Source organism: Oculina patagonica, chromosome 2, assembly GCF_052425735.1.
Source record: "Oculina patagonica isolate OP01 chromosome 2, crgOcupat, whole genome shotgun sequence".
NCBI classification, from domain to species: Eukaryota; Metazoa; Cnidaria; class Anthozoa; order Scleractinia; family Oculinidae; genus Oculina; species Oculina patagonica.
The window spans coordinates 18,586,607-18,599,849 of record NC_135759.1 but is presented as its reverse complement, the minus strand read 5'-3'; the positions used below and the strand labels follow the sequence as shown (position 1 = coordinate 18,599,849).

General features: G+C 39.6%; 1 protein-coding gene across 1 annotated transcript; it reads left to right on the top strand.

The window, feature by feature from the left end:
• The first annotated feature begins 10 nt into the window (after window positions 1-10).
• LOC144643326 (short/branched chain specific acyl-CoA dehydrogenase, mitochondrial-like) lies at window positions 11-12,161 on the top strand. The gene is made up of 12 exons (XM_078502537.1): window positions 11-52; window positions 1,356-1,554; window positions 1,985-2,085; window positions 5,360-5,566; window positions 6,812-6,982; window positions 7,636-7,710; window positions 8,234-8,284; window positions 9,292-9,384; window positions 9,651-9,740; window positions 10,047-10,184; window positions 10,697-10,796; window positions 11,356-12,161. Exons 1-12 carry the CDS (start codon window positions 38-40, stop codon window positions 11,427-11,429), a joined length of 1,314 nt encoding a protein of 437 aa, XP_078358663.1. The 5' UTR covers window positions 11-37; the 3' UTR covers window positions 11,430-12,161.
• Window positions 12,162-13,243: the final 1,082 nt, after the last annotated feature.

The window sequence follows — 13,243 nt, the reverse complement described above, 5'->3', positions numbered from 1 at the left end:
CAATCGTTCATCATAAGTGACGTGACGTCGTGACAAAATGGCGCTTTGCAAGGTTTGTTTCTTTCTTCTTTTTCTCTGTGAAATGTGTTCTTGTGTAAAGTTAAAAATGATAATTCAGAAGTAAGAGGGTAGATTTCATGGGAAAACCGTCAGTCAAGTAATGTAATCAATACATTAGTTGAACATGAAGGGCAAGATTTGTGGGGAATGAAAGTTAGGACTTATGCAATCGGCAATCAAAGAAGATTAAACCTATCGTGGGCTTGGGCTTAAATTAATCTTTGGTTTAAAAGTTTTCAAACCAGTTTGATTTTGATTTTTCATTACCTCATATTCATTATCATAATCGGAAACAAGGGGAAATGAAAATCAAACTGGAATGAAAAATTTTAAATCAAAGATAAATTGTTTTAATTTTTCCTCTTGTTTTCTGAACTGTATTTCAAATGTATTCCCCTAATTTATGATTTCTAGTGGTACAGGTTCATGTATTAGTTGCGTCGTGCACGAATAGCTACTGCTAGCAATTCAGATGGGAGTTGAAACTCTCCTTAAATACTTAATACTTATTTTAGTCAAGTCAGTATATTTTATATCATTGTTTAGAGTTACTAGTCAGAATGTTTGCAAATATTCTCCTACCTTTCAGTTTTGTAAGAGTCTGTCAAACGAAAGACAGTTCCGTGAGTTCAACTTGGAAAATTCTAAGTGTTGTGAAATGAATCGTTCTTGTAGGATGCAGAGGCTAGGCAAATTATTTTGAATCAAATCAACCATGCTCAATATATAGAATTGCTTACTGTATCTCAACCAACATATAATATTTTGAATCAGCAAAATAAGTTTTTACATAGAAATTCTACGAAAGTTGTGGACTCCGTACGAATAGCAAACTGAAGTCCGCATACAGGTGCTGTACAAATAGCCACTGCATTTATTTTAAAAAATAAGCTTAGGTGAAGAAAAATATGTTTTCCGGCTTTGCAAATTTCAAATGCAGCATAAATCTATTTAAGACATACAGTTCCAAATAGTGCTGATATAACAAGAATGCAGAAATCTTTTGTAGTGATTATTTTGGAGCATCCTCCATACATGTTACATTTGAGTTTACTCAATGTTACAGTTGAAGATATCAATTGGTGTTTCGTTACACTTGCATACAGGGCAAAATGCTATGGGTAATAACTTCAATGTAGCAGTCCTGTCAGTGGTTCTGCGTGTTTTTACAAAAACAAAAAAAAAACAACAACAACCAGATGCCTCCTCTCCCACGAGGGATAGAGTGATATCGGTCTATCATCTGTTTCCTAACACTAATAAAAAAATTGTTGTTGTCTTGATAATAATATTAGATGTTACCATCAGTTGTGAGGCCTTTGAGATCATTACAAAGTGGCGTCACGAAATGCGTCAGCAGACAACATGTGCCTTGTTGGCTAAGCCGATGTTTCACCACAGAAGTGCCTCATTTGTCAGAAGATTTGCCACAGTCATTTGTACCTGGACCTTTGACAATGCTTTCTGAAGAAGAGGCAATGATGAAAGAAACAGGTACAGACCTTAAAAGACCTGGAGTACATTAGATTAATATGAGACTATGAGCTCTTTATGAATGTGAAAAGGGGAAATGAAGAAAACTAGATCTTAAGACTTTTCCTGATGGAAGTTTTCACCCTCCCATCTTCCAATGATAATAATATTGTCCATCAAATAACAGTCTTTTCCTAAAGCTGTTTGTCCAGTAAAGTCTTGTGGTAATTGTGCTAGAAATTGATGCTTTGTAGGTTACACTTCCTGTATAATGATTCCTTTTGTTGTGTGCATTGCTCTTTATTGCAATCAGTCATTTCTTGAAGAAAGCAGGACCAAGACAAACATTTCCATTAAAATCCACGCTGAAAAAGTTTAAAAGAATCTTTTAAATTTACAGTTGTTACTTATACTCTGTCACTGAGTACCTTTTCTTTACTTTACCTTTTAGTTGCAAGGTTTGCTACAGACAAAATCCAGCCTTTGGTATCAGAAATGGATAAGAACTCCGAAATGGATCCATCTGTTGTCAGGGGCATGTTTGAACAAGGAGTAAGTATTGTAACAGACAGTCTTGATCAGTCGGTCGGTCGGTCAGTCAATCAAAACTCAATCATTCAATCAATTACCAGTAATCAATCAATCAATCTGAAATTCATCAATCTATCAATCAGTCAGTCAATCAATTTATCAGAAATCACCTCTGCTTGATATAAAAACATTGTTAGTACTGGTATTTTGAAGATATAATGTTAAAATTATATGCTTTACATGATGAGCCCTCTTGGCAAAAAAAAAAAATGTAAAACATCTTTTTGCACATTAATTAGGTTCCTTATGCTTGATAAATCATAGTAATAGGACTAAGTGGAGTCCAATTCGGTCTGTAATCACCTCATGTGAGTAATTAACAAAATGGGACGACCGCGTAGCAGGAGTCTGATTTGCTTATTCAAGAGTATGATTACACTCAGAATTGGATGACACACAAATGTGTCCCAAAATTTGATACAATATTTTGGTGGAGTTTTTTCTGCCTCGACTAACTTGACCAGCCAATCAAAGCCTATATAAAAGGGACAAAGGAATACTAGTCTACAGAGAGAAAATTATAAGGATCTATTACCACCACTCAACTCTGTTACAATCTTCTCCGCTACAATCTTTACTTCACTACTCTACTATACTCTTCTCTACTTTATACTGCTGTAATCTACACCACTCTACTCTACTTCATCTCTACTCTACTCGACTCGACTCTACTCGACTCGACTCTACTCTATACAACTGTACTCTACACCACTCTACTCTACTCCACCTCGACTTGACTCGACTCAACTACTACTCTACTCCACCTCTACTATACTCTACTCTACTCGACTCGACTCCACCTCCACTGGACTGGGCTGGACTCGACTCAACTCGACTCTACTCCACTATACGTTATACTACTGTACTCTACACCACTCTACTGAGTCTCTACCCTACTCCACTCTACTATACGCTACTCTTCTTGACTCTACTCCACTCTACGTTATACTACTCTACTCTACTCCACCTCGAATTGACTCGACTTGACTCGTAGGGCCGTAAAAGCGTAAAGTTTAGGAGGAAAACCGCCGTAGGGCCGTAGACGTGTACAGTTAAGAATTCAAACGTAGGGCCGTAGAAGCGTAGAGTTAAGAATGAAAGTGTAAAGTTAAGAATGAAAATGTAGAGCCGTAGAAGTGTCAAGTTTAGAATGAAAACGTAGAGCCGTAGAAGTGTCAAGTTTAGAATGAAAACTAGAGCCGTAGAAGTGTCAAGTTTAGAATGAAAATGTAGAGCTGTAGAAGTGTCAAGATTAGAATGAAAACCTAGAGCCGTAGAAGTGTAAAGTTTAGAATGAAAACGTAGAGCCGTAGAAATGTCAAGTTTAGAATAAAAACGTGGAGCCGTAGAAATGTACAGTTAAGAATGAAAACGTAGGGCCGTAAAAGCGTAAAGTTTAGAATGGAAAGGTAGAGCCGTAAAAGCGTAAAGTTTAGAATAAAAACGTAGAGCCGTAGAAATGTACAGTTAAGAATGAAAATGTAAAGCCGTAGAAGTGTAAAGTTTAGAATGAAAACGTAGGGCCGTAGAAGTGTACAGTTTAGTTGAGTGGAGTACAGTCGAGAAGAGTAGAGTGGGGAAGAGTAGAGTTGAGTCAAGTGAAGTAGAGTTGAGTCGAGTCAAGTAGAGTATAGAGTAGAGTTGAGTCGAGTAGAGGTGATTCAAGTCAGTCGAGTCCAGTAGAGTATAGAATTGAGTCGAGTTGAGTCGAGTGGAGTACAGTTGAGAAGAGTAGAGTGGGGAAGAGTAGAGTTGAGTCAAGTGAAGTAGAGTCAAGTTGAGTCAAGTACAGGTGATTCAAGTCAGTCGAGTCCATTAGAGTCGAGTCGAGTCTAGTTGAGTCGAGTAGCCTACAGTAGGGTAAACTTGAATCAAATATAGCAGAGTAGAGTCGAGTCGAGTAGAGCAGCGTTCAGAAGTTAGAGTAGACTCGACTAAAGGATATTATACTAGAGTAGAGTAGAGTAGCGTAGTAGTATAGTAGACTCGAATCAAGTATAGTAGACTAGAGCAAAGTAGAGTACAGTACAGTAGAGTACAGTTGAGTTGAGTGGAATAGAGATGTCGACTTCGACATTGCTGATCCTAGCAGTATGCAGGATGCGTGTCACTTATCAACCTAGTAAAATGGCCCAGCTCACAACGAGTCTCTCGTAGCTCAGTTGGTTAGAGTGCCCAACCGGTATCTGGGAGGCCATGGGTTCGATTCCCGTCGGGGACTCAGAATTTTTTTCTTTGTCCCATGCTCGTGTCATGTTGAATACTTCATCTTCATTATTTATTACCGAGCTTAAAATTTACCATCTTTATTATTTACTACAGACTAGAATATTGTTAGTAGAGTAGAGTAGAACAGAGTGTAATCTAGTAGAGACGAGTTTTGTCAAGTAACGTAGTTGCGGGAGTAGAGTACATGATAGTAAAGCAGATTCAAGTGGTGTCCAGCAGAGTAGGGTATAACAGTTGGGTATTCACGTATTGCATTGAGTTGAAAAATGTTGTGATGGTGTAGTAGAGTTGAGTTGAGTTGAGAAAAGTTGTTATTATGTGGTTTATTTGACTTGAGAGATAAGAGTAGAAAGTTTACTCGAGATGATAAGAGTAAAGATGTGATGTTAGTAGTTGTGTAGAGTTGAGAAAACCTATTATCATGTGGTAGGGTTCAATCAAGATAATGAGAAGAGTTTTGCTGGTCTAATAGACTTTATTGTGGTTGAGAGTGAATCGAGTATAGTTGAGTACTTACAGATCAACCGGAATGTTACTGAAAGAGGACTAATAACGTGCAGAATAACTTAATGTAAAGGCAGTCGAGCTAGTCGAGATACAGAAAAAACTCCACCAAAATTTTTTATCCAATTTCGTGCCATGTATAATGACACAAAGTCCTATTATCAATTAATCATAAGTATAACAAAATTCGAGGAAAAATTAAGACAAAGTGAAGTCTGTTGAGGATTTATCATCACTATGACAAAAAAGCCATTTTTGCAACTGAAGGTTTTAGAAATATCAAGGAGTATTTAGTCACAATAAGGAACCAAATAAAGAGCGCACACATGCACAGCACGCGAACTTTGTTATTGGAGACTTTGTTATTGGACACTTAAGCTGTGTGTGCTCCAATTTGGTGAAAAATACCTAGGGCATGCTAAGAACCAATCAGATTTAGAAATACTAAATAAATGTCACATATCAGAATTGATTCAGGCTGTGACTTTTCGTCTTTTTCCAGTTAATGGGAATTGAAGTGGATGCTGAGTATGGAGGAACACACTCGTCATTCTTTGTGTCCTGTCTTGTTATTGAAGAACTTGCCAAAATTGATCCAGCTGTCAGCGTGATGTGCGATGTACAAAATACTTTGATTGTCACACTGTTTAGAAAATATGGCACGCCTGAACAAAAAGAGCAGTACTTACCTAGACTGGCAGAGAATATGGTAAGTTGTTAACGTTGGGTACTGGGTTAGGGTATATAACATATAACAGTAGATTGCTGTGACAGATTCATGTTTTTCAAAAAGCTTCATTGAAGACTACCAGCCACCTAATCAGAGATGTGTGCTGTGAAAATATTATATTAAATAAATATCAAATTTTCTCCTTATTTATGTATCCTGGGAAGCATGGTGATAACCTAATGGTTAGTGTGCTGGACCCCGGATCAAGCCTGGGGGGGGGGGGGGTACTCCCCTAAATTTCGGATAGGGGTGTGCCACCAAGGTTCTTAAACCCTGACCCTATTTAAGGATAAAGAAAGCGAAAATTGATACCCTTTTTAAGGCCCAAAACCGAAAAATGACACCATATGCAAGGGGAGCAGAAGCATTCTGTGACGACCCAAATAACAGCTAACCGTGCACGGCTAGCCACAGATCTTTATAAAATCGCTTTACTAATACCTGAACAGAAAATTCAGTTTTAAGATACCTTTTTTTTCGTTTAGCTGGGCGTTTATTTTAGCTAATAGAATTTAGGTACCCTATCTAAGGATCACACCAGGAACACATTGCCAAAAGGAGCAAAAATGATACCCTATTTAAGGACCGAGAACCTCAAAAACCATACCCTATCGGGCGGCACATACCTATATAGGCCACATATGGGAGTACCCCCCCCCCCCCCGGGGATCAAGCAGTCTGGGTTCAAGCCCTGGCTGGGTTCACTGTGTTGTGTTCTTGGGCAAGACACTTTACTCTCACAGTGCAGTTCTCCACCCAGGAGTATAAATGGGTACCGGCGAATTGTTGGGGGAAATTGGACGGAATGTTTGGAAGTAGTCGTGCAGTAAACTAGTATCCCATCCAGGGAAAGTGGCAACACTCCTAGCCACTTTATGCTACAGAGTTTGAAGTAAGCACAGAGAGCTGTGAGCCACTTTTAAACATATTTTCTATTACATGTATGTGGTTCATTTGACAGAAATATAAATGAAATTATCTTGCACGGTGGAAAGAAAAAAGCAATGACATGATCCTTAAATCCTGTTGAAGCACTGAAATTTTTTTTCAGGCTTCTTTTCTCCAACTGCTTAATTATTGATGTGCTCATGACAAGGATTATGCCATTGCTTGTAGGTCATTTTCTTGCTGTATGTGGATTCAGTTATTGATGCATGACATAAAAACATTGCATATAACCTAATGAAGGAAGTATAATTTTAATTATTTATTCCTTTTTTCAAGGTTGGAAGTTTTTGTCTTTCTGAAGTTGGTTCTGGAAGCGATGCCTTTGCTCTTGAGACCAAGGCTGAAAAGAAGGGCGACTTCTACGTCATAAATGGCTCCAAAATGTGGATCACTAATGCCGAACATGCAGGAGTTTTTCTTGTTTTTGCTAATGTTGCTCCAGAAGAGGTAGAAAATTAATCCACCTTTCATGTCTACTGTATAGTTATTTATATCATTATTCAGTATACTATCAATAATATCTATCCTAGCTTATTAATAGAGTGGAAAACTTTATAACAAAATGCACAGGGACTGGGAAAGTATGTTTATCATGACAGGGGCTCATTTTACCCGGCTTCCGAGTAACTATACATTTTTCTGTTAGTAACCTTTCCAAAATACTTAGTATAACTTACTTACTTATCCTCATCCAGCCCATGAGAACTCTTGAGGCCGACCAGAAGATCGCGCCATCCATCCTGGTCTGCCGCCGATGCGACAGCAGCTCCCCGCAATACATTCCCTATCCATCGCCATCTTCTCACTTTTATGAGGGCTGATACCGGCATACTCCCTGTTGCTTCGTAAACTATTCCAAAATGCTTAATATTTAATTCTCCAACTTTCTATGAAGAGACGAGGGCAGGGAGATGAGGGACTATACCCTTGATGGAATTTTCTGTTCCCAAATTGATGGACTGATATCTAAGGGAGGGGCTTTGTATAATTGTGCACTATTACCATTTACTGTAACAAACAATATCTCTGACATGCCAGCTTGTTCATTAGTTAAGAAAGTTGAGGGTAAATGTTATTTTTGGGTTATTATACTTTTGCAGGGATATAAAGGGATTACAACATTTGTAGTCCCAAAAGAAACTGAAGGGCTTTCACTTGGCAAAAAGGAAGACAAGGTTTGTTTTTCTGGTTACCGTACTTAGAGGTTAGGAGTGAAGTTGAAGAATCCAGCAGTGAATTTTCTTCCAGATACAAGTTAGTTATACCAAAGACCTTTCCTGGAACATAGGATCAAATCCAGCTATAAAGCAACACACAACTACATGTTCAGCCCTCTGCAGGCATGAAGTGCCTGCAATGCTCAGCTGGATAAATTTATTATTGGTTACACATGTAAAAATAAAATGAAACAAAAACTGGACAATTTGTAGTTACCGGGTATATGTAAGGTGTAAGGCTTGATGAAATCCCTTGGAACTTGAAAGGCTACAACATGGATAACACTTGGGGAAAAATAGATCTTATTCTTGTGCTTCAGCTGAAGAAGAAGAATGGGAATTGAGTGTCAATAGTGCAACTTCATCTTAATGCCAAAACTTTGGCTTGTTGATGGCAATTTTTATGATCATGCTAATTTGAAGAAAAATGCACTTTTTGTCACCATGTGGTGTTTTCTCAGACTTGTCTGTTTTGTTGTAGCTCGGAATAAGAGCATCATCAACTTGTCCTGTACACTTTGACAACGTGAAGGTGAGAAGTTTTTTGTGGTCTCCAGTGACTTGCTTCCAGTTATCAGTAGCCCTGATACCGCATTATAATTAGTAGAAGCCAGTGTGACAAGGTTTTCTGTTTGAAGGAGATCAATATCGTTTCAGTATACCAAAACTAGATCAAGTTTTGATCAAGTTTTAGATCAAGTTAAAACTTACATACCTGTAGATCTGAGAGAATGGGTCAATAAGGTGTCGACACTAGCAGAATTTGTTTGGTGTAATACTAGTTGCTTTTATTTGTAGTTGCTTTTACGTTATAACCCTGAGCACTTTTCTTCACTCCACCCCCCCCCCCCCCAAAAAAAAAAAAAATGCTGTGATGCACATGCACATGGACATGCCCTTGTCCCACACTACATACCCAAGCAATGGATACTCTTGCCTCTCACAGCAATATATGTACAGTTGAACCCTGATAACTCGAACTCTAAAGGGAAACGAAAACCAGTTCGAGTTAGCAGGGTTTTCGAGTTAACCGAGTAAAAATGACTGAAAAGTGGGTCCAAGGGAAATAGAAGTTAGTTCGAGTTAGCGGGGTTGTTCGAGTTATCAGAATTCGAGTTACCAGGGTTCTACTGTATTTGCTTTGAGTTTTAATTGGTTCACTGGATTGTCTGTGTCCTTTGGGATTGGCCAGAGTAATTACTTTGGTTTTTGTTTTACGGCACTCAGTTGAAAACTGCTCTAATGTTATGTAAATGGATTGTTCAAATACGATGTTCAATTGAGTGGACCAAGTGGTCCAGAATGCTTGCACTCATCTCCAATAACCTTAAGCCTCTAGAAGAGATGCTGTCCATCACATGTTGTATATCAGGGTGGAGGGGAGCCACCTTTAAAGCTGAGTTCCCAAGAATTTCCCACAAGAGATGTTAGGTTATTTTTTTTGACATAATCAAGTGATGAGTGTGATATTCTTGCTAAACTGCAAGAAAGTACTTTGTGACTGTCAATGTTCTGTTTTGCATATTTTTTATTCAATAGGTACCCGCGAGTGCAGTTTTGGGACAAGTTGGTCATGGCTACAAGTATGCTATTGACTGTCTGAATGAAGGACGCATTGGTATTGGAGCTCAGGTGAGTGATTGACAGATGCCACTCATATGTTGTGAGATTGTCAAAATCAGAACTGATCAGATAGATATGAGAATCAGAGAACAAGGAACAGTAAATCAGAGATACTCTGAAAAATCTGAAAAAATAGGGGCAACTCTGTTGCGTTAGAGCATTTTTTCATGGTCTACCACTTGCATGTTGTTGCCTGTTTTTCTGTTGAGTAGCATCAAAGGAAACTGTGATGTGATAGTTTTGACGTGTCTGCTGTCCTACCCTTATGTTTTTAGATGCTTGGTCTTGCTGAGGGCTGTTTAAACTGCACAGTTCCTTACATGCATGAAAGAAAGCAGTTTGGTCAGAAGATCTGGGATTTTCAGGTAAGAATAATAGTCTGAAATTCAGCTGTCCGCGCCCCCCCCCCCTTCCTTTTCCTCTCCGCCCCCTAAATTGGTTTGTCAGATTTCCGTTGGGGGGTTGGGTCGAGAGGACGGCTGAATTTCAGACTAGTAAGAATAACCACTTGAGTATAATCATTGACAATTGACTGGCCTCGTTGACCAGTAGAATCCTCCTAACCAATGGTTACTGGAGAACTCCCCCCCCCCCCCCCCCCCCCACGTTTAAAAGCTTGTCATTGGTGTGTTCATGTGCTTGATTGATTGTTGTTGCTCTTGTTTCTGCAGGCCGTCAACCATCAGGTCGCGCACGTGTTTACGCAGATTGAAGCTGCTAGACTGTTGGTGTACAATGCAGCGCGGAGAAAAGAGGCTGGACTCACCTTCCTGCGGGAAGCTGCCATGGCAAAGTACTTCGCAGGCGAGGTACAGCTCTCTTTTGTAACTTATCCTTGTTTATCAGGAAACTTTAACGGTTATAAAAGAGGAGGAAAGAAATGAAGAGAAAGAGTTCCTTGTAAGCAGTCTGAACCTAAACGAACGTCGCGAATTTTGTGCAGTGAGGATCACTGTTGGAAACTAGACGTACATAGTGCGTGGAAAGGAATTAAATTGAGAGGGAAACCGCGTAAAACCAAGGTTACTTTCTAGGCCTTTGATTGTTTGCCGTGTTTGTGATTACCCGTTAAGCGCACACAGACGGTAATTGGGGCGGGGAAGCAATGATGTGGAACCAGTAAACCGCATTTAGAAAACCTGTTGGTACGCTCGAAGATTTTTTTTTCGATTTTCCAATCAAACAATCGCGCGACACTCGTGCATTTTTTGAGTCATGTCTTGATCGCGCTGCCAGAGGAAAACCACTGACTTTGATTTTTCAGATATTCCTTTATTAACAAATAGTGACCTTTGCTATTGTTTTCTTTGTGTGTTATCAGGTAGCTGCCCTGACGACTTCCAAGTGTGTAGAGCTGATGGGAGGAATCGGTTTTTCCAAACAGTATCCAGTGGAAAAATTCTACCGAGATTGTAAAATAGGTCAGTATTTAACGTTTTGAAGGAGGCTCGTTCTATTCGAATTGTAGCCTGTGTAGCTGGCGGTATTTTTTGAGTTAAAAGCGCGCTCAAGCAAGCGCACATGCAAGCGGCGAAGCCGCGAGTGGCCGCTCGTTGTCGGGGCTTCGCCGCTTGCGTGCGCTTGCTTGAGCGCGCTTTTAACCCAAAATACCGCCAGCTACGCAGGCTATGCGAATCGTATCACTCTGCATAGCCAATCGCCCCAGGCGTAACTAACCAATCAGAATTAGAAGCAAAAATATGAACCCTGTAGAAAGCGCGGGAAAAGATGGCATCTGACTGGCTGTTACTTCCCGTTTTCTTTTCGCCCAATCCTCGACCGGAGAGCCTGTTCACAGGCTAACTGGCTGAGAAAGCGACATGCCGATTGGTTTAAAGCGATCGTACGTGCAGGAGTTTCATGAACACTCCAACAATTACATTCCCTGGTGTTTGTTCATTCAGCAGTTTATTTTCGTTTTTTATTAGCAATGATCAGAGAAATCCAAGGAACTTCTAACAATGTTTGTTTTCCCTACAGGTGCCATTTACGAGGGAACCACAAATATTCAGCTGTCGACAATCGCCAAAAATATGAAAGAATTTGAGCCATAAGTGAATATAATCTTCGTTAACTGACCAGTAAATCTGTGGAATGGATGTTATCAGTACGGACTTGCGATGCTCCTAATAACAAAACAACCTTTGAAGTGTAATAATTTATCTGTAGACAAACTTACACTCCAGCTCTTTGACAAAGAACTTTGGTACTCAAAGGTACGCATGGGTGAACAGTTGCAGTGGCTCCAGGGAAGAAAGTCTTCTTTATTCCAAGCTTCGACTCTAATAACAAGAATGCATTGGAGACAAAAAGTAAATAGAACAAATCTCGTGGGTCGTGCTAATTAAAAGATAAATAAGAAATTGTTCGCCGGTTAAAACTAAAACAAACGAAAAACAATTGCCGTGATAAGCAAGACTTTGTAAAACGCTCGAAGAGTTTCCCATTTTTATTATCCAATCAAAAACAAGCACGTGCACTCCGAAGTTTGTTACGTCAGCGTAGTGGTATAAAACAATAAAACACGTTGCTTAGCAATATTGATTTGGGCAAGAAGGCTACAGTAATCAACATTTGCATGTCGGGCAACGAAATATTTAAAAATCGTTTAACTGTTCATAAACAAATCCCAGGGAGACGAATTCAGTGTTCGTGTTTTATTTATTACGGTCTATATTCTATTTTTAGAGGTGTATAAAAATTTTAAGACTGAAGAGCCTGTTAAGTAGCGAATAGTAACAGAAGTGTGGAGGTGAGGAAACAATAAAGTAAATGACGCAACTATATTTGATGGTGTTGTCCATTTTATATAACATAAAAGGTAACCCTTTCATGTACCTTCCATGGAAAATGTTACGCTTTTTTACACACCTACAGTAAAAATTCTGCACCCCTTGAGTAACCCCTCAAAATACTTGGAATAATCCGCGGCTAGGTGATTCTGTTCGGCATATACCTTTATGGCAATTTCCTTTACTCTTTCCCATACTTCAAAGGGACACTTTCACGAGCTTCACTTCCCAAATACAAGAGCCTAAAGACGTGTAGAAACCTACAAATAGTGGTCTAGTTTTGTTATAAATTACGATGCCAGTGAGTGTACTCAAGCTATAAACAAGTGATATAATTGTCATGCCATCTGGAAGATTGGAACTCAACTTGAAAAAGTGAGGCTGGCGTTTTCAAGTTCTGCCCTTGTGGCCTGGAAACTGAAACAACCAAAAACTAATCAAGGCTCCTCTATTCCTTCCACGACAATTTACTTTATATCTTCATCTTGATGTTGTAGGCGCATTTCGTGTACGAGCAAGAGTATATCGCCAATTTTAGTGCTTTTATTTAAACTGAAAAGCAGAAAAATCCCTGTGGCGAAATCCCTACCCTAGTATAAACCTCCAGCCTGAAAAAGCCACTCCCTTCGGCGGAGTTCACCAAAGGGAGTATAAGCTCCCCCCCTTGGGGATTGGGAAGGCTTGGCCAACGCTACGGACGCACTGAATGGCAGTTTTTGACCCCAAGCGGAAGCCACTGATATAGCAAAACATGTTTGAAACGCGCAAGGTCGCAGAAATGAAAGTGATTCTACAGTCTACACCGCACGCAACAATTTCAGGGGTGCCTGATGTCAAACTTCTCGAATTCACGTCACGCCGTGCGTGATTTTTCAAAATGGCAGTCCTCGCGTTCGGCCCGGGTTAGTTAGGGACTCCATTAAAACTACCCATATATGGGTAGCGCGCGCATATAAACAGCCATACATGGGCATTTTTTAAGCGGCCTTCACACGACAAACTTAAGTTGGCAAACTCATGTTGGCAAACTCAAGTTGGTGTGTGTGAACGACACAACAACAGTTGGCAAACAAGTT

Bases quoted from the DNA above. Each gene is read 5' to 3' on its own strand.
- LOC144643326 (XM_078502537.1), top strand. The intron at 1,555-1,984 runs GTACAGACCTTA...TTTACCTTTTAG, and splicing joins GGCAATGATGAAAGAAACAG to TTGCAAGGTTTGCTACAGAC. The intron at 10,797-11,355 runs GTCAGTATTTAA...TTTTCCCTACAG, and splicing joins CTACCGAGATTGTAAAATAG to GTGCCATTTACGAGGGAACC.